Source organism: Austrofundulus limnaeus, unplaced genomic scaffold (assembly GCF_001266775.1).
Source record: "Austrofundulus limnaeus strain Quisiro unplaced genomic scaffold, Austrofundulus_limnaeus-1.0 Scaffold312, whole genome shotgun sequence".
In the NCBI taxonomy this organism is placed as follows: domain Eukaryota; kingdom Metazoa; phylum Chordata; class Actinopteri; order Cyprinodontiformes; family Rivulidae; genus Austrofundulus; species Austrofundulus limnaeus.
The window spans coordinates 376662-390460 of NW_013952714.1; the positions used below are offsets into that span (position 1 = coordinate 376662).

General features: G+C 37.9%; 1 protein-coding gene across 1 annotated transcript in view; it reads right to left on the reverse strand.

Annotated features, from left to right (window-relative positions):
* Positions 1 to 13799, reverse strand: part of itpr1b (inositol 1,4,5-trisphosphate receptor, type 1b) — a gene marked incomplete in the record, with an annotated part of 134739 nt that overhangs the window by 4351 nt on the left and 116589 nt on the right. The window contains 1 exon segment of the mRNA XM_014021964.1: positions 1537 to 1698. Coding sequence (XP_013877418.1) covers positions 1537 to 1698 — 162 coding nt within the window.

Below are 13799 nucleotides of genomic sequence, written 5' to 3' on the forward strand. Positions count from 1 at the left end.
TCCTTCGTCGCGGCGCTGTGACGTATGCGGCCGACAAATTCGACCTTCGGAGGACCCGTCCTGCCGTTTTGGACACAGCCTTTATATTCTGTTTAGATCATACTTTTCAACTTGTTCAGTTTTCTCTATTTACTCCTACATTTCCTGAACTATTAAATCAAATTATTTGTGACGGAACTTCTAAATAAGGTCTGGACCTACAAACTAAAATTTGGTCATCTTCATTCTCCTCTGGCTCTGGGTCAGACTGGCTCTAACATGCAAGGCTGGATGGACAAGTCTTATTGCTGACATCTTTTAATTAGTAAATAACCAGTGTCTGCGCCGCTAGGTAGTTGTATCCCTTCTATCAAAATAGAATGAACCGCTCTACGTGTTTAAAAAGAGCATTAAAACGAGTTGATCTGAGACACACCTTAGAAAATAAGAGAAACGGGCTTGTGGAGTTACAATAAGAAATTCTGACAAAGGCATTGCAGTTCCACTTTATATAGACCCCAACTGAAGGACTTATGTGATTTAAAAGTGTGATGTCTTAAAATAAAAAAATGTATTTGCCTTAATCTTTATCTTCCTGTTCATCATGATGGACTAACTAAAGGCAAAATCCCATAATTATTCATTAAACATGACAAGTATTAGTATCAACATCGGTATAGGCAATACTAGCTTTGCATTTACTTGGCATTGGATCGATACTAAAGTTCCTAGCATTGCTCACCCCTAAGTTGACTCTCAAACAGTTAATCATCTGTAGAGRGATAACTTCATGATTCATTTCTGAGAGTTTCGTTTAGGTTCCCCTTGCAAAAGAGATTACAAACTCAATGGAGTTTTAATCTGGTTAATTAAAGGAAATGAATAAAAATGTATTTTGCTGCAAACAGACATCGTGTGTGGCGGGGTGATTACAAACCAAAAGAGACCCGAGAGATGTTGGATCGGGGTTGGGTRTTTTCTCGCGGGGTTCAGCAACACAACAATCATTTCCCTGTCTGGGTCAAAATGTCTCGGAAACATTCACTTCCTCAAAGATAGTTCTCATTTCAAGGGTAAAGACTTTTTTTTTTATAAATCGGTTTACTAGAAGTAGTGGATTGCAACAGTTGTGCAATTAAGAGTCACATTTATGTGCCACATCAGCAAATGGGTTTCTCCTCCCTGGTAGCATCAAATTTAAACATTTAAACAGTTGTCATGGTGTCTGTTCATCTGTTTTCTAACTGAGGTTAATAAAGATGGTGACTGGCAAGTCAGTGATGAAGACCGGAGTATGTAAAGACGAGCTGTTGGTAAATGATGAAAGTAAAATGAGATTGAAAGCCTCACAAGCTGTGCAGTGAACTATGACTCATTGTCTTTTGCATTTAGTAAGCTCTGCATTTAAAAGGTCAACGAGCAGCAAACAAACCGAGAGCGTCGTCGGGTGTCCACATCTTTCAGACACCCGTCTCTTTTCCCGCTCCTCGTGTTTTCCACTCCCCCTCCCCGGCGAGGCGACAGACTGACAAAGAGTTCCCTCATGTTCAAACCAACCTGCTCTTTGAGCTCGGTCAGCTGGCCCGACAGGTTGGACACCAGTTTCATGGTGGACTCCAGTTTCTCCTGCAGGTTTCGGATTTCGTTCTGCTCGCCATCTGCGTCGCTGCTCACCAGGGACATGGCTCGCATGCGTGGAAACCAGTCCAAGTTGTGATCCTGGTAAACACAGGAAAGTGCAGCATTAGGTTAGTCAAAAAAACAAAACAAAACAAAAAAAACCTCATTGAACAGACTACATTGAACATCCTCTTTGGGCTGTTGTTCAATCTGCGGTGTGCTTTTATAGGAAGGAGCTGTGTTTCATGTTAACATAAATGAAATAAATGTGCCAGAAGTGCTTCACATTACAACACAAACGCTGCTCCSTTTGTCTTCTCAGGCCCAGTTTAATCTCCTTTAGCTGTGTGCAGTGATTTCAGTCAAGCGACTCATGTCGGGACTTTCCATATTAGAATCACATGGGACACGCATTCTTGAAATCACTTAAGACAGGCAGTTCACTGAACACTAATATGTTCATGTCATGCAGTTTTAAGGACGCACACAATAAAAGCTGTCAAACTGACAATAAATTACAAACTGATGCAGGAACTTCCTTATCCATGCGACGCAGAGATTCAAATAATAACACTTCACCGCTCTCGTCAGCCAAGACCAGGAATAAACTACACACAAAGCAGGTCCAGAAGCAGACAAAATGAGCAGAAGGAGCTGCGTGCCTTCAATGACAATTCCTTTTCTTTGAAAACAGGAAGTGCTACAAACATTTATGCAATGCTAAATTGAAGGAAGTGTAAAGTTTATTAATTTAGTGTTTGCATTAATTGCTATGATATTTTGGAGATAAGAACGTGTTTTTGGACGGACCAAATCATTTTGGTTTTCAGCTGCAGTCAGATTAGCTGTTAGCTCATCAGTCTTTTTGAACTTTTTTTAAATTGAGCCTTTTCAAAGAGCTATCTAGAAGAAGATATGTATTTTCTACTAAACTTCGACTCAATTTGCAGGCTTTTGTTTTTTCAACAAAAACTAAGAAATAGTTTGTAAATAAAGCTTGAAATGTTGCTTAAGGAAATRAGAAATTTGTTTTTCTTTTAGTTTGAGCTTATTTTAAATTCATTCAAAAATGTATGGCTACTAGAGGGTTTTGTTTCTCTGATAAAATATGAGCCCCAAAGTATAACATTATATTTTGTAATCTATTGTATTTACAGTTAGGTTCACATTCCTTTGAGCACTGACAAAGTTTGTTTAACCTGTTTGCTGAAACATATTCAAGTTATATAATGAATATGGACATAAAGACTATCAGTTTTCATTTGAGGGTATCCACAGTAAAATCTGATGAAGGGTTTAGGAGTTCAGACCCTTAACATGTGCCCACCCTGCTTTTAAAGGGACCAAAAGTAATTGGACTACTGACTCAAAGGGGATTTCATGGGCAGGTGTGGGCAACTCCTTCATTATATCATTCTCAATGAAGCAGATAAAAGTCCTGGAGTTGATTTGAGGTGTGGAGTATGCATTTGGAAGATTTTGCTGTGAAGATAACATGCAGTCAAGAAAGCAAGCAAGCACTGGTGAACTCATCAATGCAACACGACCACACAGTGGTGGATAATTTCAAAATAATTTCCTTGATGAAGAGAAACTCTTTCACAACAGCCAACCAGGTTAACAACACTCTCCAGGATAGGCTTATCAACATACTAATCTACCATAAAGAGAAGACTACATGAACATAAATACAGAGGGTTCACTGCACGCTGCAAGACACTCATAATCCCCAAAAATAAAAAGGTTAGATTGGATTTTGCTAAAACGAACAAACAAAAAAAATGCACAGTTCTGGAAGGACATTGTTTGGACAGATGAAACCAAGATCAACCTCTACCAGAATGATGGAAAGAGAAAAGTCTGGTGAAGGCGTGGTACAGCTCATGATCCAAAGCACCACGTCATCTGTAAAACACAGCAKAGCAGTGTGATGGTCTGGGCATGCATGGCTGCCAGTGGCACTGGGTCACTAGTGTTTATTGATGATGTGACACAGGACAGAAGCAGACGGAGGAATTCTGAGGTATTCAGAGCCAGACTGTGTCAGATCTAGCTGATCTGATGGACAATGACCCAAAACATAAAGCCAAAGCAACTCAGGAGTTTATTAAAGCAAAGACGTGGAATATTCTTGAATGGCCAAGTCAGTCACCTGATCTCAACCTAATTGAGCATTTCACTTGTTAAAGACTAAACTTCAGACAGAAAGGCCCACAAACAAACAGCAACTGAAAACCACCACAGTGAAGGCCTGGCAGAGCATTAAAAACAGCGTCTGGTGAYKTCCATGAGTTCAAGACTTCAGGCAGTCATTGCCAACAAAGGCTTTTCAACCAARTACTAGAAATGAACATTTTATTTACAATTATTTAATTTGTCCAATTACATTTGAGCCTCTGAAATGAAGGGATTGTGTTTAAAAGATGCTTTAGTTTGAGACATGACACCATGACATTTCTAAAGAAACATTTTGTTCAACATACTGAGAGACTGAACTTCAACTGCATCAAAATGTTTTGTTTTAGAATTTGTTGTGGTAATGTACCGTACCAAAATTAGGAAAATGTTTTGTCTGTCCAAATAGATATGGACCTAACTGTATATCTTTTTTTATTTATCCATTTATAAACAATAATATTCACTCATTCAACCAGGACTAAAAACTGTAAGATGCTAATTTTAAATAAAATTAGCTAAATAAAAATACAAGTTTATGGAACGTTTGAATAAAATTTGCGCCAGCACTTAAACTACATGAAATCATTACCATCTCCGTAAAGAAGCCAGTAAATCACCTGCATTTGTTTCTTTATAAACCCTTCTACCATCACGCCGTTTCAATCAGTTCATTCTGCACGAAGCAGAAGAGAAGAAGATGCTGCGTAGCCCCTGTGGTGCTGTGGTCACTGGCTGGGAACAGCGCAGCGCCAAACAAAGGAACTAAAAAGTCCCTGGGTTTCAGTGGTTGATCTGGAGACAGTGGGGCAAGTGAGGTGGCCGTGCGCACCACAAACCAGGTTTAGGTCAGACGGCAGCCAAAGGGGAATTACACAACACTCAGATAATGAAAAGCACCCAGTCATTCTGAGAGGAGAAGACGACGACTGTGAGCATGTTCCACTTCCTGAATGCAAAGTGACAGAGGTTGTGTTTACCTAGTTTGTCTGCCCCCCCACCCATCCACCCCCTTCCTCAAACATACACATACCCAATTTACAGTACAGCCACGTCTTTCAGTTTTGCAGTCTCAGCACTTTACAAAAACAAAACAAAGTGAAAATAAATTTGATGTTTAGACTTTATTTACGGCATTTAGCATTGAAATCTGAAGCCCGTGGACACCCGCAGTTATACACGGCCCTCATTTGAGATGTGTTGGACCATTCCTACGTTCAGATGTTGCTTTTGCAAAAATGCATCATCTCACTTGTCCTACTGAAGCGCCTTCCCAGAATCTGAGTGAAACCGAGCATAAAGTAGGCCTACAGCATWTGCAGTTTTCAAATCAACAATGCTCATCTTCAAATAAACAGCAGTTCAGCGGAAGCCTGAAMAAGTAAAAGTGTGTTGTAGGAGAAACGCTAAACCTACAGGGGAGCCACGCTATCCTCTGGTCGGGCCAGATGATCAGTGCTGTCCGGCTGCCAGGGTGAAATTCTAAAGCAGCAACTCATTTGACCTTGGTGGCTACTTGTGTCACATTTCAGTGACCCACTCCATCAGCTGCTGCCTCATCTCTGAGCAATGTTTTTGCTATAAAAGTATGCMTACAGGCACACCTCAGTTTTATAGATAGCTTGACGACATTGATGAAACACTTTTCCATCTCACTCAGTAAGATGACGGTTCTGACATGATGATGTCAGAACCGCTGTTGTGTCCAGCAGACACAACAGCTGATGTCATATAACGCTGCCTAAAGCATGTGTTCTTGTTACTCCACCACAAACCTTACTTGCCCATCATACCCATAATTTTACTTTTTACAAATGTCTTCTGTCCTTCCTTTTCTCATCTTGAGAATTATCAGTGGTTTGTCTTTTGAGGTAAACTCTGTAAATGTATGACTGTACGAAAGTCTCTTGAYTTTAAAATTTAACAAATTTGTCCACAAGTGTTTTGAACTAGGCTGAATGATGCCAGAAGGGTTTTTTTTCTTATAAAAGGAAATACTTCTTGTTTAAGTGTCCTTTGGTGATGATAATAAAAAAAAGAGAATATATAGAATAAATGATGCTTTGTGACAGAGTTTCCAGCGGTCATTGACTGATTACATTGGATCAGTGAAATTCTTTAACCCTTTGRTGCAAAACATGGGTCAAAAGTGACCCGGCTGAGATTTTATCTTCTATATCTTTGCAATAAATTCATTTCATCATTCAGTATTCGAAGAATTCCTCAATCAACTTGTTTTTGTCATTATTTTATTTTTTATTTTTTAACTTTTTGAATAAAAACTGTTTTTGTATCACTACCCTTTTAATGCCCAACATAGGTCAACAATGACCTGTATTCATTTTCCAGGTTACTTCATGTATGTTGGGGTGTTTCTATGATATACTTTTGAARCAGATTAATTTTATGATTTAATTTTCCAAATATGTAGTAAATATCTTGTTTTTGGTTAGCACAAGTCATTTTTATTTTTCCTTTCTTGAGTTATGAACAAGCACAGCTTTTGTAATTCTACATCATGTAGAATACATGATGTATTCTACACACATGGGTCAGAAATGACCCGCATGCATTTACTACAGCATTTGGTGGGAACTGTGAATTGTTCTTGTGTCARAAATTTCACAACTCAGGACAGCACCTTTGCCCGTCTAATATATGTAAGTACTGTTTTACACTTGTTCTAACAAACCTTAGAAATAATTTTATTATTCTTGGGTTACTTTGAGAGTCAGTAAGTTACTTGTTAGAAAGTTTGAAGTTTAACATATTCTACTTTAGTTAGCTATTGTAGCTGGCTTAGATAATTACATAGCTACGTGGATTGCTACGCTATTAAGCAAAGTAGTTAGTTAAGTAGTTAGCGAAGCTACTTAGCAAAGTCAACAAAATATAGCTATGTATGTTTATGTATTTTGGTGTGCATCTGAAATTATTTTTGTTTTGACTTTCTTTATCCAAAGACGGCTGCTCGTTTTACTGGAGATGGTTGTAGCAATGCTGCAGGAAGAACCAGATGAGGAAGAAATTTGTCCTGGTTCAGAGTCAGAAACCTCTGATGATGCAGAAGACTCATCTGATGAGCCCCCTGAAGAGGAAACTCAGACTCAGTCCAATGGATTGTCAAAATGGATCTTACTGGAATGAAAATTCCTCCACTTATGGCAAAACAAGCCGTAATATTCTGAGGAACTGCCCAGGACCTACACCTGGATCCAGAGTTGTTTCACCAAAAGATGCTTGGGATATGTTCCCAGTGCACTAGGCTTGTGTGCAAGGAGCACAAAAACTTAGTGATCTTTTGTGAGGCATGTAAAAATTGAGATGGCAGTTTGTGTTCTAGTGATATGTTCAATTGTGTTTTGTTTTATTTGGTCAAATTTGACCAGTTTACAATTGGTAAACCACAGTTCAGTAGGTGTTATCTGTTATCAGAAAGTGTCTGTATATGTGACAAAATGACAAACGTTGCAAATATCAAATAAATAACTTTTTGGTCCAATGCACTGCTAAAGTAATTACTTGAAACAAAATTTTATTATACTATTAAGGCATTTAATTTTAAATCACACTTGGACGACCCATGCGCAGTGATATGAAAAGTATTTTTGTTTATAAAGTAGGAAATTAAATAAATAAATGATCTGCAGTCATTAAAAACAAGACATTTAAAGAATACTTGGAATATTCAATCACAAAATAAATCGATTTCAAAAGATAGAGTAAAGAAAATCTCAGTAAGCATGAAATAACCTGGAAAATGAATGCGGGTCATTTTTGACCCATGTTACACATTAGAAGGGGTGTGTGTATGTTGTGCATCAAAGGGTTAAAAAAACAATCAAAGAAAAATTGTTAAAGAAATATGAAATTGTTTAATTAGTATTAGCTACTGTTTGAGGAATTGACATTTTTGTTTTGTTTTATTATTTGGTTTATCATTGTTTGAAATGTTTTTTAATTTAAAAAAGGGGCAGATAGATAAGAATTTTTTTCTTCTGCTGCCTTTCATTTCATTTTATTTGTATTGTTTTGTTGTGTGAAATGTTTTGTTTGTTTTTTGATGAAATGAATAAATGATTGACTGCAGCACGACAGAAAAAAAACAATAATAAAGCATTGGCCATATAAACATTATTTTTAAAAGTTCTTGTGAAGATTTTAATACAACACTGATTAGTGATGCTTGATTGGGTCAGACAATTAAGTGATTTACTTTTCACCATTGTTTTTTCTTTCAACTTGGTCTAGTTAAAGAAAAGACTTAAAATCCGCATTGCACCCTTAAGGGAGAGGAGTACAAACTGCCTGCAACCAAAACTACACATGTACATAATTTAAACCAAACTGGACACTATAAGTTTTGTGTTTTCAACTTGAGTTCTAAAGACCTCTGCATGGTCCATCTGAACCTGTGAAATCTGCTCACATTGACGTAGTTGTGTGACAGAAATCGTGTCACAAGGCCGGCGCCAAATGTTTCGCCCAGCTCAGCATACAAATTTATTGTGTGATTTGTTGAAAAGTGTGCATGCAGTGCAACCAAACATGCCGTGACAGATTTATGACCAAAGTAATGGTGGACATCAGAGTGGACACTCCTGTACCATGTCTAGTTGGACTACGGAAGGTGTGTGCGTCAATAAACATCTTGAAACCATGTGGCCACAAGCCCACCATCCATTGACCGTGCTGGGCTCTTAAGGCTAGATATTGTGTAATCTCATTTTACAAACAAATTGTGTGCATATATTCTAGCCTCTCCACTCTTATATTTTGGAGGTAGTCTCTGTTACATAAAATCAAAATAAATAAATAAAGCTACCAAAAGCTGGTTCAATGACGACCATGGTGTTAATGTGCTTCACTGACAAGCAAACTGGCCTGACATGAACCCCATAGAGAATCCATGAGTTATTGTCAAGAAGCAGGTGAAAGACACCAGACACACAAATGCAAATGACCCAAAGATTGGTTATAAAACCAACCTGGGCTTCCATTACACCTCAGCAGTGCCAAATGCTAATCACCTTCATGCCACACCACACTGATGTAGTAACATATTCAAAAGGACCAAACAATCTAAAAAAGTTTAGTTGGCTCCCTGGATGGGTTCTTCTTTGTTGAAAAAACATTTTGTCTCTCCTCCAAGAGACCTCTTCAGTGTGAGGAGTTACAGGTAAACTCAGCTGTATAAGCAAGTATTGAGAATAACTTACTTTTCAGAAGTCTGACTTTTTTGTTTAAAATATCCTTTTTTATTGACCTATGTAATATTCTCATTTTCTGAGACAATGAATTTGGGTTTTTCATTATTTGTAAGCCATGATAATCAAAATGACAAGAAATAAAGGCTTCGATTACAGAGTAAGAAATTTGTGTAAATTATGAGTTTCATTTTCTGAACTAACTGACAAAAAATTGAACTTATTGATAATTTTCAAAATTTTTGAGCTGGATCTGTATAGCAGAATATGCTGTTTGGCATTTTCATAGGTGCACAAATGTGTTTTCCTTACAAATATTTGATCATTTAATTAAAAACAAACAGGATTTTCTAATGGTATTAAATGTATTTCCATGAATTATTAAAGTAAATAAAAATTAGACATAAGTTCAGTTTACAACAGCTACACTAACAAATGAGTTTTAGTGTTTCTGCTGTTCCCAAAATGTGCAGCTACTAAATCCAATTTACTACTTGAAGTCAGTTCAAGTTGTTTTATTCATTTCTTTTCTCATGAAGCAATATAGAAACAGCCCACACTTGACCGATGATGCTTAGTCAGTTTGTGCAATTATTTTTGGAAGTTGTGAAAACAAGGGGAATTCCTAACAGCATATATTTCAACAGGTTAATATCATGTTTCTGTTGAAGTCATTCAATTAAAAGTCTAAAATTCAGCCACATTTTGTTTTGCCTTATATGGGCGTAAAAGCATTTCAAATTGTGTCATTGTCCAAATGATTAAACTGTATGTATGTGAACATAGTTCTTCAGTATCTTTGATTTACTAAAAGTATTTACTTATTTTAAGGCATTCATTTTGCATGTTTTTTTTTTTTTACAAATTACCGTAAATCTACTGAAGAATAGGCAGATTTTACCACAGAAAAAAATTTAATTAAAAGGCAAATTTCCATAGTTTTATTCTACTCAGAAATCAACCACAACTAAGATCGTTGGGTTCATTCTGAAATTTGGCAAAGAAAAAAAAAACAGACGTTTACTTGACGACAATGTGACCTGCAGCCAGGCGCTTTCCATCTCCAGTGCTTACAAATGAAATCACTTCCAGTAAACTGATAAGTGCAGGCACAATTWAAGACTCGACAAGCCGCTGCTTCAATGGAAATGACGGAAGTACACACTTCATTATTAGAACCGCACGGTCCGTGACAGAGAAACAGGATGCTGTGTGGTTAAAACAGCAACAGAAAACGTCACAGTCATGCCACAAGCCACCTGAAGCATCCCACTCAGTCTACAAATATTCAAAWGTACGCTGAAACAAAAACAAACACCCCCCTCCTGCAAAAACAATAGACTTTTTCTTTTCTTTGATTCTCACAGGACAGATGCATGTTTTGCAAGTTTATAGAGGTTTTCAAAGAGCAGAGGCGTCTTTCAGTGTCAGACAAACTAAGATTTAGGGCAATGAGTGTGAACAATGCATCATCTTTTTACACCATGGATGTGACATTTCACCCAGAGCCCTCCACCATTGACGTCAGTCCTAGTCATTGTCAGAGTAGTTTGACTTCATCACCCTCCCCCCCGCTTTATTGCTTCTTCCACGTAACTGTACCATCAAACAAATCGAAACTTGGTGGAAGAGAAGCTGAAGAGATTTTTAAAAATGAAAAAGCTTTCACATATTTCACACTTCTGGTGATTGCCAAGGCTAAGTACTGACTGGGGGATAAACAATAAGTAAAAACCATTCAGCTGCTTCATATTATTTACAAAAATGAATGCACATTTCCAAWTGAAACGGGTAAATCGTTCCTAAAAAGACTTTTTAAACTGTTAATTATCCAACAGAAAGCAGTGTCAGCTTGTTAAAAGTGTTCTGTTTGCCTAAAATCAGATTTAATGTTCTAATTCCAAGTTTTTTTTTGATTTTCTTTTCTTTTAGCCAAGAGTTTAAAATACACTTTTAGTTTGAGTAATAAAAAGCCATTTCCACTGATTATTTTTATTTTTAATTTTACATTTAATGACAGAAAAAGGTCACCAGATGAATTCTGGGATTTTTCAACCAATTCAAGTAAAGCTGAAAGAATTCAACAACAAAAAGGCACAATCACCTGCATAAAATAACTAGTTGAATAAAGTATATGCTAATAAACAAATCACAATTATTCGTCCGTCCATCCGTTCGTGTTATTCTGCTTATTTGAGGTCGGGTCACGGGGGCAGCAGCCTAAGCAGAGAGACCCAGACTTCCCTCTCCCCAGACACTTGGACCAGCTCCTCTGGGGGAATCCCAAGGTGTTCCCAGGCCAGCTGAGAAACATAGTCCCTCCAGCGTGTCCTGGGTCTTCCTCTGGAAATCCTTCAATGGGACATACCCAGAACACCTCACCAGGGAGTCATCCAGGAGGCATCCTTACCAGATGCCCAAGCCACCTCAACTGGCTCCTCTCGACGTGGAGGAGCAGCGGCGGCTCTACTCTGAGTCCCTCCCAGATGACTGAGCCTCTCACCTTATCTCTAAGGGAGAGCCCAGCCACCCTGCGGAGGAAACTCATTTCGGCCGCTTGTATCCACGATCTCGTTCTTTCTGTCACTACCCAAAGCATGTGACCATAGATGGGGGTAGGAACGCAGACCGACCGGTAAACCGAGAGCTTTGCCTTCTGGCTCAGCTCCCGCTTCACCACAACAGACCGGTACAGCGCCCGCATCACTGCAGATGAGTTTTTGCCTCAGCGACCACCCGAGCCGCAATCCGATTGCAATCGCAATTATTATTTTTTATTTTAAAGTTATTTTGTTGTACCTGGACTATGTTGTAAGCTTTTAAAATAAATTCACATTATTATTATTTATTCAGCTACGTTTTTAAATATTCAGTCAAATTAATTGCATTTGATGATATAAACTTAAAAATGACTGATCTTCAACATCTGCAAATTAGTTTGAATTCCTGTTCCAAGAGTTAAACTCGTCAGTTAAACAAAAATGAATTGTGTTTCTTGTCAATTAGCAAGGTGAATAGTGCAAAAGACAAGAGAAATTGTGATAATGTACCAGATGTTGCTTGTTGTCACCATGCAATTAGCCTATAGGCATATTTAGAGGACTTTTTAGCCAGTGCATGAGGTGATGGGATATCTCATAGATCCTGTGTTGTACTGAATTAATTAACTCAAACTTAACATTGTTGTTGCAAATAATAGTGTAACTTCAAATATTTTTGTAAATATACTTGGCACAAACTTAAGTAAATTAGTTTTTGGTAGGTTATTTCTTTGTTGTGACAATGCTTCATGGTAATAAATCTTTTACAGTTGGTGTTATTTTCTCTTTTAAATGGTGCCACATTTGTAAGCAACATGCATTTGTGAGTTGAGCTGAGTATGTGGGTTGTGCGCATGAAAAATTAGCCACATCATCTCTGCCAACAGCTTAGCTTCTGGTACCCCCAGCTGCTGCCTTTCAGGGGCCCAGTTTAGGATTTATTGCCAAAAAGCATTGTTATAATAAAGAAATAATCTACCAAACACAAATTTACTTACTTTTTTTTTGCTAAGTTTATGTTTAATAAAACCAGTTCTGAAAACATTTGAATTATTTTTTTGGTCCATTCAAACTAAACTATGCAAGACAAGGACATTCTGCCTGAAACAGTTGCACGTGGAGCTGAGAATTAATGCTCAGGATGACTAAAATCACCTGACAGGTCATTGGGTTTTCTCTGTTCAGCATGAAAGCTGCTCTTCAACATGCACACATATTCAGCTTGGCTCCATGGGGTGTAAGGTTAACGAGGAAAAGGCGATGGGGGTTTACTTTAAATCAGGTTAACGAGGAAAAGGCGATGGGGGTTTACTTTAAATCAGGTTAACGAGGAAAAGGCGATGGGGGTTTACTTTAAATCAGGTGATGCCTCACAAGACCGGAGCAAGTTGAAACAAAAGAGAGGAAAGTGGGCTAAATCTAATAATAAACCACCAGAAACTGACAAGTGCGTCAACGAAGCAACCACTTCACAACGGGGCTTTCCTTTGGCAGTTCAAATGTTTAATGATTCTCATGCTACGGGTCTGATGCAACAATCCAAACCAGCAGCATAATTTTAGTGCTCATAAAATGAAACTGAGCCTGAAGAAATGCAACACACAGATAAATATTAACACAACAAATAGTTATAAAACTTTCCATCTTCCAAATGTTTATCGTATGGTGATGTGTAGTTGTAAAGCAATGAGCATTTATGTGTGTTTAACTGATAATGACTGATTTAAGCCTTTAAAACAAATAATGCTAAAACAAACACCACGTGAGTGTTTTCTGTTTGCAAAGCTGACTGATGTGATCATATGAAGGTGGACGGAAATATAACTCAGCCTCTGTGTTCAGGGGAAAAAAAGAGTGTAAAGCTGTTCTGTGTATGTCCAGTGGATAAGAAAAAGATGCTGTAATAAAATCTATCAAACCAAACTTGTATAAACTTCATATGAAGTGTTAGAAAAAGCCAACAGGGTTATTCAGGTGAGATAAAGAAGCTCAGTGTATAAATCTGCAGCTCAAGTCTTGAGGGTATATTTGGTTTACAATAGTAAAGAAAAATTAATAAAGCCTCAACAGAGTGGTCTTCAATCWTGGTCTTCAAGGTCCAGTATCCTGCATGAAGACGTGTCTCTGCTTGTAGTCATTTAGGGGTTTTTTGGGTCAGAGTTGGGGTGGAAGGAAAACTGGCACTGTGCCGGCCTCTGCCCCATCTTCTTCCCCATTTTAATTGCACTATAGAACAACACACATCAACAGCACATCTGAGTGTGTGTGTGCGTGGGGG